The 15,924-nt window shown below is 42.2% G+C and overlaps 1 protein-coding gene across 4 annotated transcripts in view; it reads left to right on the forward strand.

Annotated features, from left to right (window-relative positions):
* Nucleotides 1-15,924, forward strand: part of SDSL (serine dehydratase like) — a 147,234-nt gene that overhangs the window by 109,979 nt on the left and 21,331 nt on the right. For all 4 annotated transcript variants that reach the window (XM_082268704.1, XM_082268701.1, XM_082268703.1 and 1 more), the window contains exons 3-4: nucleotides 14,885-14,924; nucleotides 15,129-15,268. In XM_082268704.1, coding sequence (XP_082124830.1) covers nucleotides 14,885-14,924; nucleotides 15,129-15,268 — 180 coding nt within the window. The remainder of the gene's footprint in view (nucleotides 1-14,884; nucleotides 14,925-15,128; nucleotides 15,269-15,924) is intronic.

Consider the following 15,924-nt stretch of genomic DNA (forward strand, 5'->3'; position numbering starts at 1 on the left):
TGGGATGAGGCAGAGGTATGGCATTGGGAGAGATGGGATGAGGCAGAGGTATGGCATTGGGAGAGATGGGATCAGGCAGAGGTATGGCGGTGGGAGAGATGGGATGAGGCAGAGGTATGGCAGTGGGAGGGATGGGATGAGGCAGAGGTATGGCAGTGGGAGGGATGGGATGAGGCAGAGGTATGGCAGTGGGAGTCTGTGTTTTTAAAGTGTGCTGCTGGCCTGCTGCCATTCTTTCCTTACCTGTTGTTGAGGCCTTGGCTCTGGTCGTGGGTGGTGGTGTTAATGCAGCTCCAGGGCAGGCACTAACTTGACACTGACGACTCCTCCACACTCTGACTCACTTAAGTTCAGACAGTCACTGTCTCAGACTCAGACACACTGTCAGTGTCTGTCTGCGGCGACGGCGACTGCTCACTTCCCGCTTCTTCCTGTGACAACAAGGCAGCATGGGGTCCCCGCCGGCCTCTAGCTCCACCCCCGGCCTTCACTTCACTTCACAGTCACACGGACGGTCCACCCACCGACTCCACCCCCTCCTGAGCTACGCTGGAGCCTGGATGCCGCTGCGGAGCCGGCTGCCAGCTGAGCAAAGTTAGGAGTGGGGAGTCGGGGATAGCGGCGGGCGGCCAGAGTGCCGTAATGCGGGGCCGGGGCAGTCGGGGACAGTGGCGGCCGGCGGGGTTTGGCCAGATTGCGGTAATGCGGCGGCGGCCCTCAGACTCCGCGGAATCGGCCGCGGAGAGGCAGGCAACGGCCGGACGGCGGACACTGTCTTCCATTATAATGTGCCTGGCGCTGGACTCGGAGCGGAGGCCTCGGCGGCCCACCGGGCATATGCCCGCTGTGCCCAATGGTCAGTCCGGCCCTGAGGAGAAGCACAAAACAATTTATCCAATGTGATATGTATGGGGATTTTTCTCAAGTGTAGTTCATTTCCAATGATTCCACTAAAGTCAGGAACTGTTTCAGGGCTTGATGGCCCCTTATTAATTATAAGATAAGTAAAGTTCAAAACATCAGTTGCCCTCACAGGGGTTTCCACCATCAATCCAAGCATACAGGAAAAATGATACCAAGCCTATTGGCTTCCTGTTCAGGCCTTAAGCTATGGCCTTTGGTAGGTCCCTCATTCTGTTATACAGCACTGCTGTGCTAACGTACAATTCTGTGCCTCTTGCAGCACTGTCTCTCTTTTGCAGCTCCTGCCACACAGGCCCATGTCCTGTCCTCTCGATAGGGGACCTCCTGACTCCCGGGTGAAGCCCTCTTGTCTCCTGGATGGGGCCCTCAACTGCAGCAAGGTCCCAGATTATAAGGGCTGTACACACCTGCAAACACACCCTGCTGGACTCTGGCAAGACCCTGACACAGGATCAAGGGCTTCATCCCTCTTATGACTCTTTAAAGCCTCTGAACTACAGAAACCGGAGAAAGCTATGAAACCAATTTTTCCAGCACAGATTCTCTGGAGCCCCTCACTCTGCTTTCCTAAGAAACCTGTCTCATTTTTATCTATTTTTACATGGTGGCAGGGCCTCGCGCTGTCACACCACAAAAGAACTAAAATAAATGAATGTTCTTTCTGGGGACTGTTTGCCCCCTTACAACATCTCAATCTTTTTACAACGATGCTGGGTATCAACAAATTTGTATAAATTCTTATCCTGCAAAAAAAAAAAAAAAACACATTTGCTGAGCGAACAAAAAAATGCTCTTATAACAACAATAGAGGTATAAACTTTCAGCAGATGAATTTGAAGGTCTCCTTTTGAGTGAACAAATAACTGTAATTACCATATAAAGGTTACAAAGAGATACCCTATTAAAGAGAACCCTTTTTTTTATAATTGTTGCTACAGAACTATTTATGTCACAGTATAGAAAATTCTATCCAATTCAGTGGCAAAATATCACTTTCAAGAAATCATAGAAGAAGAGCTTTAAAAAAGTTATCAAATAAAGTCAACAGAAATCATAAATGCAACTCAAATAAACAAGATACGCTAAAAGAATAGGCACTTCAAACACGTAAAGAAGAGCTTTCATCTATTCATTTATTTAATCTATTGCTAACTTACGCTTGCCATACATGTAGGCTGAACAAAAAAAAACAGCCAATAGATTACTAAACAGTCTGGACGAATTTCCTGCTGCGACTATTTCTAGTCTGACAGCCAGCTTTGCTAACTGTCAAAATACCTGAACAGTGCCTGCGTCTGATCGGATACAGGTGCTGTTCTTCACACATTTTCAACCCAGATCCTTCGATTTTTCAAAAGATGGTGAGCAGGAAGGCACTAACAAGGCCACCCTTGATGCAAATTTCACACAGTTCATCAGGAACTGGCCAAAGTCTCTCCATGAATGGCCAGCTTTCCAATGCCTTGTTTCACACTGTGGGGTTGATTTACTAAAACTGGAGAATGCTAAATCTAATGCATCTCTGCAATATAAACCCATCAGCTTCCAGGTGTTATTGTCAAAGCTTAATTGAACAAGCTAAAGTTAGAATCTGATTGGCTACCATGCGCAGCTGCACCAGATTGTGCACTCTCTAGTTTTAGTAAATCAACCCCATTGTCTCTGTATGGAGGTGGTCAGTTTGGTAGAGCAGCATGGCTTTATTTTCTTATGTCAGAGCTGCCCCTGAGATGACCGGTGATCTGATGGAGCAGCAGGAGTGGTGTAGCAAGCACAGATCCACAGAATGAATAAAGCAGAAGCAGGGAGATCCTTACATTGCAGGTCCTCAGGCACAATTCTCACCCCAAATCTTTTGAAAATATCATTGATCCAAGGCAAGGGTGGCAAGACATGCCAAAGATACCAAAACCTCACACTGCAGATATGCAGCTATAAAAGTACACTGCGGCAGTACCCAGGCACAGTCACATGCCGTCAACTGCATTGGTATTTTTTCAGGAAGATTCAAGGCAAAAAGTAAATTTAATCCTACTGCTTAGCTACAGAAAAAAACATAATGTTTAGGGAGTAGAAGAAAAGATTCTATTACCTGCCCTATTCCCTGTTCCATTGCAGTGCTTTTCTTCTGGAAGCTCTTGTCTATGGGCATTTCCTTAGCATCATTACATACAGTGCAGGATCATTAACATTGCATTTTATGTTGAGAGGGCAAGTGTGCAACTGCTGCCATGAGTGGTTTACTGAGGAGGCAGTGCTGGTCCAGCTGCACTGATAGAGGGAGCCTGAGGGAGTAAGGTAAGGGGGCTGCACTGAAAGGGTATTTTTTTGTTCTAGCGTGGAGTTCAGCTCTAATTGTGGGCTGACATCTTGTGGTGGTTTGGTGTTTACTTCTGCATTTGGTACATCCTTATATTTATCTCTTCCTGTTCAGTGCTAATTGGAATAGTTCCAGCTAGGCTCTTCCTGTTTTTTTCTTATGGTCCTTCAATCAGCATTAAGCCTCGTACACAATAGTAGTTTTCTTTTTGGTTCAACCCAGCAGGGCTGAATGGAAAGAACTGACAGCTCAGGTCGGAGCCGCTGTACTAACTATCCAACGTTAGTACCGCAAACTCCCCTGCTGTTCTATTGTGTTCTGACAGGGGGACGGCCCCCTGCCAGAACACTGTGTGGTCAGTGTTCTCAGCTATTGTCTGAGAGTGTTGATCAGGAGATAATCGGCAGACCTTTTTTGGTCATGCCCTTTCGACAGAAGCCAGACGAATGACCAGCTTCTGTTGGACCGATTGCAGAACACACATGCCGAAGGTTGGCCGGTTTCTATTGAACCAACAAATGCCGCCCGACATTTGGCCCTTGTGTACTAGGCTTTAGTCATTGCAGGGGCAAGGATATGTCATTGTATTCCTATACTTCAAAAGACTGTAAAAACATCCCCTATACAGCAATTATCTGGCGCAGAGTTAAAGAGTTAAGCTGCATGTGGAAGATTTAAAGCAGTATTAACCACTTCCATACCGCGTCATTGTAAAATGACAGCGGCAGGAAGCTTTTGTCGATCCGGGCCGACGTCATATGACGGCGGCCCGGTCTCGCCGCTACTGCGCGCCGATCAGGGATGAGGCTCGTCCCTCGGACATAGCCCATCCCCGATCAAGGTAAACAGCCAATGAAAATTGCCTGTTTACCATGTGATCGGCTGTGTCAATCACAGCCGATCACATGAGCGGCTCCAGCATGAGCCGCTCGTTCCCTCTGCAATGTGCACCGATCGGGGATGAGGCTCGTCCCTTGGACAGAGCCCATCCCCAATCTAGGTAAAGAGCCAATGAAATTGGCTCTTTACCACGTGACCGGCTGTCAATCACAGCCGGTCACAGAATGTCAACAGAGAACACGGTAACTAGCTGTCACCGTGTTCTCCTCCTCACACACTGATCCTGTGTGAGGAGAAGATTGTGGTAACAGCTAGTTACCCATCATAGTGCACCCCAAAACACACTGATTGCCCCCCCCCAATAAAGAGTACCTGTCACTAGCCCATCAAAGTACCTGTCACTAGCCCATCAAAGTACCTGTCGCCAGCCCATCAGGTACTCTGATGACAGGTACTCGAGTACTCTGATTGGCTGGTGACAGGTACTCGGGTACTCTGATGGGCTGGTGACAGGTATTCGGGTACTCTGATGACAGGTACTCGAGTACTCTGATGACAGGTACTCGGGTACTCTGATGACAGGTACGCGGGTACTTTGAGTACCTGTCATTGGAGTACCCGAGTACCTGTCATCGGGAGTACCCGAGTACCTGTCATCGGGAGTACCCGTCATCGGGAGTACCCAAGTACCTGTCATCGCAGTACCCAAGTACCTGTCACCAGCCCATCAGGTACTCTGATGACAGGTTCTCGGGTACTCTGATGGGCTGGTGACAGGTACTCGGTTACTCTGATGGGCTAGTGACAGGTACTCGGGTACTCTGATGGGCTGGTGACAGGTATTCGGGTACTCTGATGGGCTGGTACTTGGGTACTCTGATGACGGGTACTCGGGTACTCTGATGACAGGTACTCTGGTGACAGGTACTCGGGTACTTTGAGTACCTGTCATCGGAGTACCCGAGTACCTGTCATCAGAGTACCCGAGTACCTGTCTCCAGCCCAGAGTGCCCGAGTACCAATCTGCACCCCATCAGAGTACCTGAGTACCTATCTGCAGCCCATTCCTCCTAGATTATGTGTTAGGGTGTTTGCTTTCCAAAATGGGGTCATTTTATGGGGGTATGCATTGTCCTGGTGTTCCAGGGCCTTCAAAAGTGTGACAGGTTGTAATGAAATTATATGTGTAATTTATGCTCTTAGAACACCTGATGGTGCTCCTTGCATGTTGGGCCTCTGTATGTGGCTATGCTGTGACAAAGTCCCACATATGTGGTATCGCCATACTCAGGAGGAGTAGCAAAATTTATTTTGGGGTGTCATTTTTGCTATATATATATGCTAAGTGTTAGAAATATCCTATACATTGACAACTTTGTGTAAAAAAAAAAAAAAATGTTTTCATTTTCTCTCTACGTTTTCCAAAAACTTCTGAAAAAAAATGACATGTTCAAAAGACTTATTATGCCTCATAGAATATACGTTGGGGTGTTTGCTTTCCAAAATGGGGTCATTTTGTGGGGGTTTCCATTGTCCTTGGGTTCCAGGGCCTTCAAAAGTGTGATAGGTTGTCAGGAAATTATATGTGTCATTTATGCTCCTAGAACACCTGACAGTGCTACTTGAATGTTGGGCCTCTGTATGGGGCCAGGCTGTGTAAAAGTCTCACACGTGGTATTGCCATACTCAGGAGGAGTAGCAGAATGTATTTTGGGGTGTAATTGCAAGTATGCATATACTGTGTGTGAGAAATAACTTGTTATTATGACAATTTTGTGTAAAAAACAAAAAACGAAAAAAAAACATTATTTCTTCATTTTCCCAAGAATTGTGGGAAAAAATTACAACTTCAAAAAAACTCACCATGCCTCTTACTAAATACCCTGGAATGTCTACTTTCCAAAAAGGGGTCATTTGGGGGGTATTTGTACTGTCCTGAAATTTCAGGGCCTCAAGAATTGAGATGTGTCAGTACATCAGGTCTGATCAATTTTCAATGATTTGCACCTTAGCTTGTAGAATCTATAACTTTCACACAGACTAAATAATAACCACTAATGTGGGTTATTTTTACCAAAGATATGTAGAAGTATAAATTTTGGCCCAAATGTATGAAAAAAAATTACTCATTTGCAAAATTTTATCATAGAAACTAAAACAAAATGTGTGTTTTTCAAAATTTTTGCTCTTTTTTTCACTTATATAGCAAAAAAATAAAAAATCCAGCAGTGATTAAATACTACCAAAAGAAAGCTCTATTTGTGTGAAAAAAAATGATAAAAAGTTTGATTGGGTACAGAGTTGTATGACTGAGTAATTATCATTTAGGGTGTGAGAGCACCGAAAGCTGAAAATTGGTCTGGGCTGGAAGGGGGTGTAACTGCTCTGTATGGAAGTGCTTAAACCCAAAACCAAAATTGTAATATATTGCAGCTCAGTAATTAATGATGTGATGGCTGCATTGGATTTCTTTTTTTTAAGGCCTTTTACCCTCTGTTTTCACTGGTGATCTGGCCAGTAACGCACCCCCTGTATTGGGGTGCCTCCTGGATAAAGGAGCACAGGGGGCACCTTTGGACAGCAGCATGGCCAGTCTTTGGGGGGGGGGGGGGTTAGGTGTACTAGCAGATTTAGATACACTAATAAATTGAAGCCAAACTTCAGCGAAGACTTTATGACCAGTAACAGTTTTCTCCTTTTGGGATAAAAGTTTTACATAAATAAGTAAAAGCTCATCATTTTACACACCCCTGTCAGTGGTAAATGGTACTTCACCCCTATAACTGCTACATCTGCAAGAGAGTTTGTTCTTCTGAAAAACATTAGACTTACTGGCTGGATAACAAGTGAAAATAAGAAAACTTATACAGCCACCACATCTAAGAATTGGTAATGTGCAATATAATAAATACTTGCTTTTGGATTTACGGCTTGAAGAGTTACGTGGAAATTAGTGGGTGACCATACTGTCCAGGTATGTCAATGTATACAGCGGCATTTCAAACACAAGAATGGTGCCTTCTCCATAGATACAGTATAGTAAGTGGGCATTAGCACCCTAGGACAGGAAGTATGTTACTTGCAGGATCGCTAGTTGATAAAAGGGAACATTTCTAAAAAAGAAAATAAATTCCAACCACCACATCTAAGCATTGATAAGATGCAATATTTTCAGCAAATACATTTGCTTTTTGGGGTTTAGATAGGCTTAAGAAAAAAATGCATTCTTTTCACAATTCCTTTATAAATTTTATAAGTGCTGTAGCTAACATTGTTAGGATAAATATTCTGGTCCTATGCTCTGCTCTAGTATATTATTCACTTGCCGACCAACCAAAGACACACAGGACCCTTCTGCAGTGCGCTCTGCGGACACCCCAGAGATGTGTGAACTCGATACACTCTCCTGCCATGCAAATTGGATGCAGCGAAACCTGCATCCAATTCACATAAGTCTGAACCCAGCCTAAAGGGACAGTGTAAAAATAAAAAAAATGTAATAAAATAAATAATACAAATTTTTTTTTTTTTAAAGCACCCTGTCCCCCCATGCTAACATGCAGTGGTGAACGCATACGTAGGTCATGCCCACATATGTAAACTATGTTCTCATCATGCATGTGAGCTAAACGTCAGAGCAAGAGCAATAGTTCTAGCACTAGACTAAACTGGGAATCTGTAGACATTTTTAAAATGTCTCCTGTGGATATTTTTAAGTACCATAGTTTGGTGCCATTTCACGAGCGTGTGCAATTTTAAAGCATGATATGTTAGGTAACTATTTACTAGACGTAACATCATCTTTCTTATTTTACAAAAAAATGGGTATATGTTGTTTTGTTTTTTTTAAGTCATGAAAGTGTATTTAAAAAAAAAAAACGCATTTGAAAAATCCCTGCACAAAACATGACATAAAAAAATTGCAATGACCGTCATTTTTTTCTCTAGGGCCTCTGCTAAAAAAAAAAAATAAAGAAAATGTTTGAGGGTTCTAAGTAATTTTCTACCAAAAATTACATATTTATCCTTGTAAACAAAGAGTGTCTGAAAAAGGCCTGGTCAGCAAATAAAGCAAACCTATTATTTTCCCTTGATTTATTCTATTAAAGATATTATATGGGCTTTTTTTTTTTTATCTCATAGCAAAATGAATTCTATACAAAACCACTAGATGGTGTTTGTGGTCATTGTTACAATTCTATCAGTAACCCAAGGTAGCTCCTATCAGCAACACCCAACACCATCTGATTTAGACCACTGTATCATGGCAATTATTAAATCTCCTTATTATATATTTATTCAAATATGATAAATGTTTGAAAATATTTAACAAATAGATGAGTGTTATGTTATTATCCAGTGTTACTATGATTAAAGCTGAGTTCCAGTAATGATCTTTATTGCATAGTTACAGATGATAAACTAAAGAACACTGGAGTACTGGGGTTGATTTACTAAAACTGGGGAGTGAAAGATTACATGCAGTTCTGCATAGAAACCAATCAGCTTCCAGGTTTTTTGTCAAAGCTCAGTTGAACTATCTGAAGTTAGAAGCTGATTGGATACCATGCACAGCTGCACCAGATTTTGCACTCTCCAGTTTTAGTAAATCAACCCCTATGTGACGTCCAAATATATACTATCAAAATTGTGAAGATCTAACTATCCCAGCTGCAGCTCTAGATAGTGCAACCTTCTTTTATACACTAGAACTAGTATATTTTATTGTGGAAAGAGCTGCACTTCCTGAAACGTATAAATTCAAAAATAGAACTATGGTGGTTAATATGTCCTCTTATACAAAAATGCTTAATATGAATCACAACACCATTTTTATAAAAGCCCTCCTCCAGTCCAGTAATGAATAAGTCGCAATAAACAAATAACGTGACAGTCCTCTGTGATTAACCAGTAACGTGACAGTTCATTCAATTTGTGCTTCAATAGGATCATCCAAACAGCTTTAGGTAAGAGAAGTGAATTCCCAGTGCACCACATAAATCATTCACTCACCAGAGCTCCATGACCCAATTATCTATAAAAGGTTCTAGAAACATAGAAACATAGAATGTGTCGGCAGATAAGAACCATTTGGCCCATCTAGTCTGCCCAATATATCTGAATCCTATTAATAGTCCCTGGCCCTATCTTATATGAAGGATAGCCTTATGCCTATCCCATGCATGCTTAAACTCCTTCACTGTATTTGCAGCTACCACTTCTGCAGGAAGGTTATTCCATGCATCCACTACTCTCTCAGTAAAGTAATGCTTCCTCATATTACTTTTAAACCTTTGCCCCTCTAATTTAAAACTGTCTCCTCTTGTGGTAGTTTTTCTTCTTTTAAATATGCTCTCCTCCTTTACCGAGTTGATTCCCTTTATGTATTTAAAAGTTTCTATCATATCCCCTCTGTCTCTTCTTTCTTCCAAGCTATACATGTTAAGGTCCTTTAACCTTTCCTGGTAACTTTTTTCCTGCAATCCATGTACATCCATGTCTAATATCAATTCAGACCAGAATATTCCTTCGATATGCCAAGTGGATTGTCACTGTAACTTCTTAGTGTGCCTCATATGAAAAGTTTCAAAAGCCACAAACAACTTTTCTGACATCACATCCCGCCACTTCCGGTAGCGTTACTTCAAATTAGTGGAGTGCACGTCGGCTCGTTTGATCAGAGGTGTTGTTGCATGCTGGATGTACTAGGTGCCGGTCTAAAGGCACATTTTAATGAGAGTTCATAAATATTTATTTTAAAAGGGGATTTGAGTTTTAATAAATGTGTTGTGCAATAACAGAATGACAGTTCTTTGACATCTCCTTGAATGCTCCACCATACAGTTGGGCCCCAATGAGCAGGCCAGGAGGAGAGGAGGAGAAATAGGATATCATATTACTGACTGCTCAACTGTTATAGTGGTGTGATATATATATATATATATATATATATATATATATATATATATATATATATATATATATATATATATATATATTTATTTATTTATATGTACATCTAGTTAGGGTTGCTCAGTACAGGGTTAAGGGGGGGGGTTGTGTTTTATAACAGTTTCTGTTTCTGCACCCTATTGCTTAATCATTGCAGTATATTATTTTACTGTTTAAAACAGTTGTGAAGGCCTATCCCCCCCAAAAATAACAAACTTTGTATACTTACCAGTTCTGTGCAATGGTATTGCACTGGACAGCCCTGAACCTCCTTTCCTGCAGTCCCCTGCCGGCAGGCCCGGGCTGGGAAAAAATAGGCCTGGGCATTTTAGACTTTAGCAGCTAATTTTTTGCTTAAAAAAAAAAACACATTACAAATAATGACAATTACTATTTTATTGATGTCCTTTAGTTATATTTTGCCTGCTTCATAAGTAACAGAATCTGGCTATGCACATCGCATAAGATATTCAGTTTTCTGTCTCCCCCTGCTGGGTTTTTACAGGCAGATACCACTGAGCACCAGCATCATGATCTGCAATTTTCTTTTTTTTTGTAGTATGCACTATAGGATTGTAAAAGACCTGCCTAAATTAATAAATTCATTTTACTAGACACACCCTCGCTCCTACTTGCTTACCAGGGCTTAAATTACATTTCCCTGGGCCCCATCATGTCAACAGAGGGGCCTAGAAGGTGGGAGCAGAGAAGGGACTCCTTTTCTTTTCATTTTTAGGGTATAGGCGGATAAAGTTAGTGCCGTTGTTCTGCTGAACCTTGGGGGGTTGAGATGAAGGAGGCCCATCAGGAGGGCTGTATGGGGCCCCATGAAATCTAACAGCAGCCCTGGCGCTGCGGTAGGCATTCCCCCTTCAACACAGTCAGTGTTGATGGGGGAATCAAAGAAGGAAGGAAATCAAATCATCTATGGGCTGCTTTAGGCTTAAAGCGAGTTTTGTGGACACTGCTGCACAAGCATTGTGATACATGACTTTGTGATGAATCGTCAAATATCCTTCAAATCTACAAAAACTGATTTGTTTGGTTCTTGTTAAGTTTTTACTTCATTATCTGCCAAAGGTTTTGCAATTGTGTACAGCCATTTTTGTAATTTACACAGCTCTGTTAGGCTTCTTTCACACGGTCCGCCTCCGCAGGCGGATCCGTGTTGCTCAGCGGGGATCGATCCGCGATCCCCGCTGAGCCGGGCGGATGACAGCTCCGTCTCCGCTTGCAGAGCGGAGAGGGAGGTGTCTCAGCACCCGCTGCCCTCTATGGGGGATCGGAGGAGAGCGGACCGCTTGTCCGCTCTCATCAGATCCCCTCCGATCCGATTACTGAACGGATGGAAAAATAGGGTTTCCATCCGTCCAGATTTCAGCACAGGATCGGATGCGGATGGCAGCAGGTGTCAGCGGAGGTGACCTCCGCTGACACCCGCTGCCCCATAGAGCTGCATGGAGGATCCGATCAGATCCGCCTAAAAAACTGACAGGCGGATCTGATCGGACCGCCCGTGTGAAAGAGCCCTTACACAGCACAGAGAGATAAAACAGGAATATATTTTAGTTCAACTTGATAGCTTACTAAATCACCTCCCTTTTATGTTAGATGATATAGTTAACTGTATTTCTGAAATACATTGTTGTATTGTCTAGCCTAGCCTAGCTGAATAGTGTGGACTCACAATAGAATTGAATTGAATTGAATTGAATTGTGTGACTCACAAGGCTGGCTGCACAGATTTATACATTTTTGCCAGGTTAAAGGGGAGTTCCAGCCTGCACAAAAAAAAAAAAAGAAGAAATTAAAAGTCAGCAGCTACAGTATTTGCATTGTACAGTATTAATATAAGGACATAAAAAAATGGAAAATGGCTATTTATAATGTTTTATATACATAAATGTTTTGCCTTTCAGTTCTATTTTAAACTGAATGGGTTGATCCTTTACAATCACTTTAAGTCCTGCTAGATCACTTCAGGCTCACCCTTTTTGCAGGTATAGCTTTGTTAATAAGTGCCTATACTGTTTAAAATTTAGTAATACACTGTCTCACCCTGCTCTCCACATGTTCAGTTGTTCTGAGCCACTAGAGGCTGACCTGCTGCTCAGGGGCTCTGGGCTTCAGCAAAATGGCAGCCTCCTGGCAAGAAGAAACAGGATCAATGCTGGAGGCAATTTACAGCACACACTAATTTTGGTAGCATAATTGTTATAATTATTAACCTCTTCCTGCTGGCCGTAGACATATAGTATATGTGGCCTCTTGGTGGGTGGGCTTTAATGCTAAGAGACCACATATATGTGGCCCTATGTAAACACTTTTCTGTGCTTAGAGCATGCACCCTGCGCACTCCCAGCGCGGTTACTGTCGAGGACTGGAAAGCTCCCGATGCATACTTGCGGTCAGGAGCTTTCTGATCATGTGACCGTTGTGACAGCCAATCACAGTGGTCACATGACCCAAATGCCACCTCTGCCTCCCAGCATTTTCAAACTCCTAAAGGACCAGGAGGTGGCAGTGGGAAGCGGCTAATGTGCAATTTATGTTCCTCGCTAAAGAACATTATTTTTATCAAGTGGCTATGGATAAGAATTCTTTCATACTTCTGAGATTTGTCATGAAATTTTGGACAATAAACACGCATGACAAGTTGCACCCTATGTTTTTCAGTGACTTTAAAAAGGTTCCTGCACTACATTGGTCCGACTTTCATGTGACTTGAGTGCCATAAACTGCAATGTAAACCCCTAAAAGTTGCACTTGAATGTTATACATGCAACAGTTGTTTATTATCATTGGTCAAAGCCAAATTATCATCCCATCCAATGTTGTGACAAAGTTGCCCCACAGTTGCACTCCAACGTCGCACGATTTCAGAGTCCTACAAGTATGAATGGAGAACTGTATATAGAGGGGGATTAACCGCGCTTAAAGAAAATAATATTGAACAGCAGCAACTTCAAGTGTGACCACACCCTGTAGAATATTTGTAAATTAAGTTGCGCTAAGTGTGATAAATGGAGATGTAAAGTCCATAAAGTCCCAATAGTAAATGATGATGACAAAATCCTAGATGTAATCCTGGACCAGACTCCCTTAAGGGTATAGGCTTACCAGATTCAGGTAAGAGAAAAGCAGATGCTCAATGAATCTTGTCACCTTGATAGAAGATCCAGGCCCACGTGAGCGGTAGACTCAATGGTCATTGGATCATGAAAAAAATGTAAAATACGCAATAGCGTAAAACCCAACAAATAGGTAAATATCACCAATGTGACTTGAGAATAACGTGTGTAAAAATTAGACCACCACCAAAGATTCTTATTATCAGTGGGCAAGTGTATATTAAAGAAAATGGTGTGTGTTAAATACCCCTTACCAAATATAAATAAGGGTAGGTGTATATAAACCAATAAATAATTCCAGCTGAAGTTGCCTCTTACCAGACGACTATAATGGATGTGCCAAAGTGAAAAAAACAATGATGAAAGATAGGTGTAGAACCATCACCAGCTAGATGAGCCTCTTACCATGTGAACGAAATCAAAATGTGTAAAATCAGATTCCAATAAGACACCAAGATTCAGTACCGAAAAGGAACCAGTAGGGGTCACCTCTTACCAGATCTTTAGATCAACCACGCTTGTATGATATTAATTGGTTGGGGGTCCGGCAACAGACTCGAGCAACTGATCCTCAGATGTTCCCAATGTTCACCATTTGAGAATGGAGTGTCCCGGCTACAAATGCTCAGGAGTCCCTCTCCAGCCAGGAGAGGGACTCCTGAGCATTTGTAGCCGGGACACTCCATTCTCAAATGGTGAACATTGGGAACATCTGAGGATCAGTTGCTCGAGTCTGTTGCCGGACCCCCAACCAATTAATATCATACAAGCGTGGTTGATCTAAAGATCTGGTAAGAGGTGACCCCTACTGGTTCCTTTTCGGTACTGAATCTTGGTGTCTTATTGGAATCTGATTTTACACATTTTGATTTCGTTCACATGGTAAGAGGCTCATCTAGCTGGTGATGGTTCTACACCTATCTTTCATCATTGTTTTTTTCACTTTGGCACATCCATTATAGTCGTCTGGTAAGAGGCAACTTCAGCTGGAATTATTTATTGGTTTATATACACCTACCCTTATTTATATTTGGTAAGGGGTATTTAACACACACCATTTTCTTTAATATACACTTGCCCACTGATAATAAGAATCTTTGGTGGTGGTCTAATTTTTACACACGTTATTCTCAAGTCACATTGGTGATATTTACCTATTTGTTGGGTTTTACGCTATTGCGTATTTTACATTTTTTTCATGATCCAATGACCATTGAGTCTACCGCTCACGTGGGCCTGGATCTTCTATCAAGGTGACAAGATTCATTGAGCATCTGCTTTTCTCTTACCTGAATCTGGTAAGCCTATACCCTTAAGGGAGTCTGGTCCAGGATTACATCTAGGATTTTGTCATCATCATTTACTATTGGGACTTTATGGACTTTACATCTCCATTTATCACACTTAGCGCAACTTAATTTACAAATGAATGGAGAACTCAATTTACACTTTAAACACTTTAAACTTGTCTTTAATATATCCCATAACTGTAAGCAATTTGTTTTTTAGTCACAATAATAAGGTGGGTGTGTTTTTTTTTGGCCACTATTGAAAGAAACCCATTGTGGGTCAATTTGTGGGAAATTATAATGCCTTACCAGTTGTTCATGCTTTGTAGCATTTTATTAAGTGGGGCACAAACAGAACATGTTCATTTACTATACTGTGCAAGGACTATAAACTGTCATTTAAAAATCTTCCTTTTTCTTTTCTGCAGCTAGCCAAGAAGGGATGTAAGAAATTTGTCTGCTCCTCAGGTACCTAAATCCTGTCTTTACGGCAAATATTTAATCCTCTATATCTTGTCTGCAACACTTTCTAGATTTTCAAGGTCATATTGCTTATTCCTAACTTCTGTCTTTTAGTATGAGCCTTTCATTTCTCTTATCTGGCCTTTCTTCAGCACTCCAATTTCCCCTCAATAGTTTCTACCTAAATGCTGCCATCTTCCTCTCACGCAGGAGGGAATGCTGGATTGGCAGCTGCATATGCCTGTAATAAACTGGGGCTGCCTGCCACAATTGTTGTGCCTGAACAGACTCTGAAGCGTGTCATCCAAAGGCTTGAGGATCTGGAAGCTGAAGTGGTGGTAACAGGCAAGGTAATAAACTGGGTGACAGTATTAGAATGTGTATTCTACAAATCACGTTTGTCCCTCTTATTGGGAGAAAATATCACTTAGATGGCAGTGACATCACATCACATGTATGTTATAGTGCAGGGGTCTCCAAACCTTTCAGTATGAGGGCCACATTGTATATTTATAAATATGTGTGGGCTGAAAACATCCCCTTTAGGGACCCCTTACATCTGGGTCCCTCAGAATCTGTCCTTACATCATAGTCTCCATCAAAGTTCCCCCTTACACCAGTCTTTCTTATATTAGGGTACCCATCAGAGTCCCACCTTATATCAAAATCCCCTCCTACATCAGGTTCCCCATCGCAGTCCACCCTTACATCAGGGTCTACATGTGAGTCCTCCATTACATAAGGGTCCACATCAGAGTCCCCCTTTACATCTGGGTCCCCATCAAAGTCCCACCTTGCATCAAGGTCTCCATCAGAGTTGCTGCTTAAAATAGGGTCCCCATTAGAGCCCTCCCTTACATCAGAAGTAGAGACCATTACCAGTCTCGGCTTACTTTTTTCTTTTTCAATTCTTCTTTCTTTTTTTTTTTTTACAAGGTACAAAAGCACAAAAACACACATTGAACACAAACAACCAGCATACCAGCCCATGTAGGGGCCAACATAA

This window comes from Pelophylax lessonae (assembly GCF_965119305.1).
Source record: "Pelophylax lessonae genome assembly, chromosome: 1".
NCBI lineage: Eukaryota > Metazoa > Chordata > Amphibia > Anura > Ranidae > Pelophylax > Pelophylax lessonae.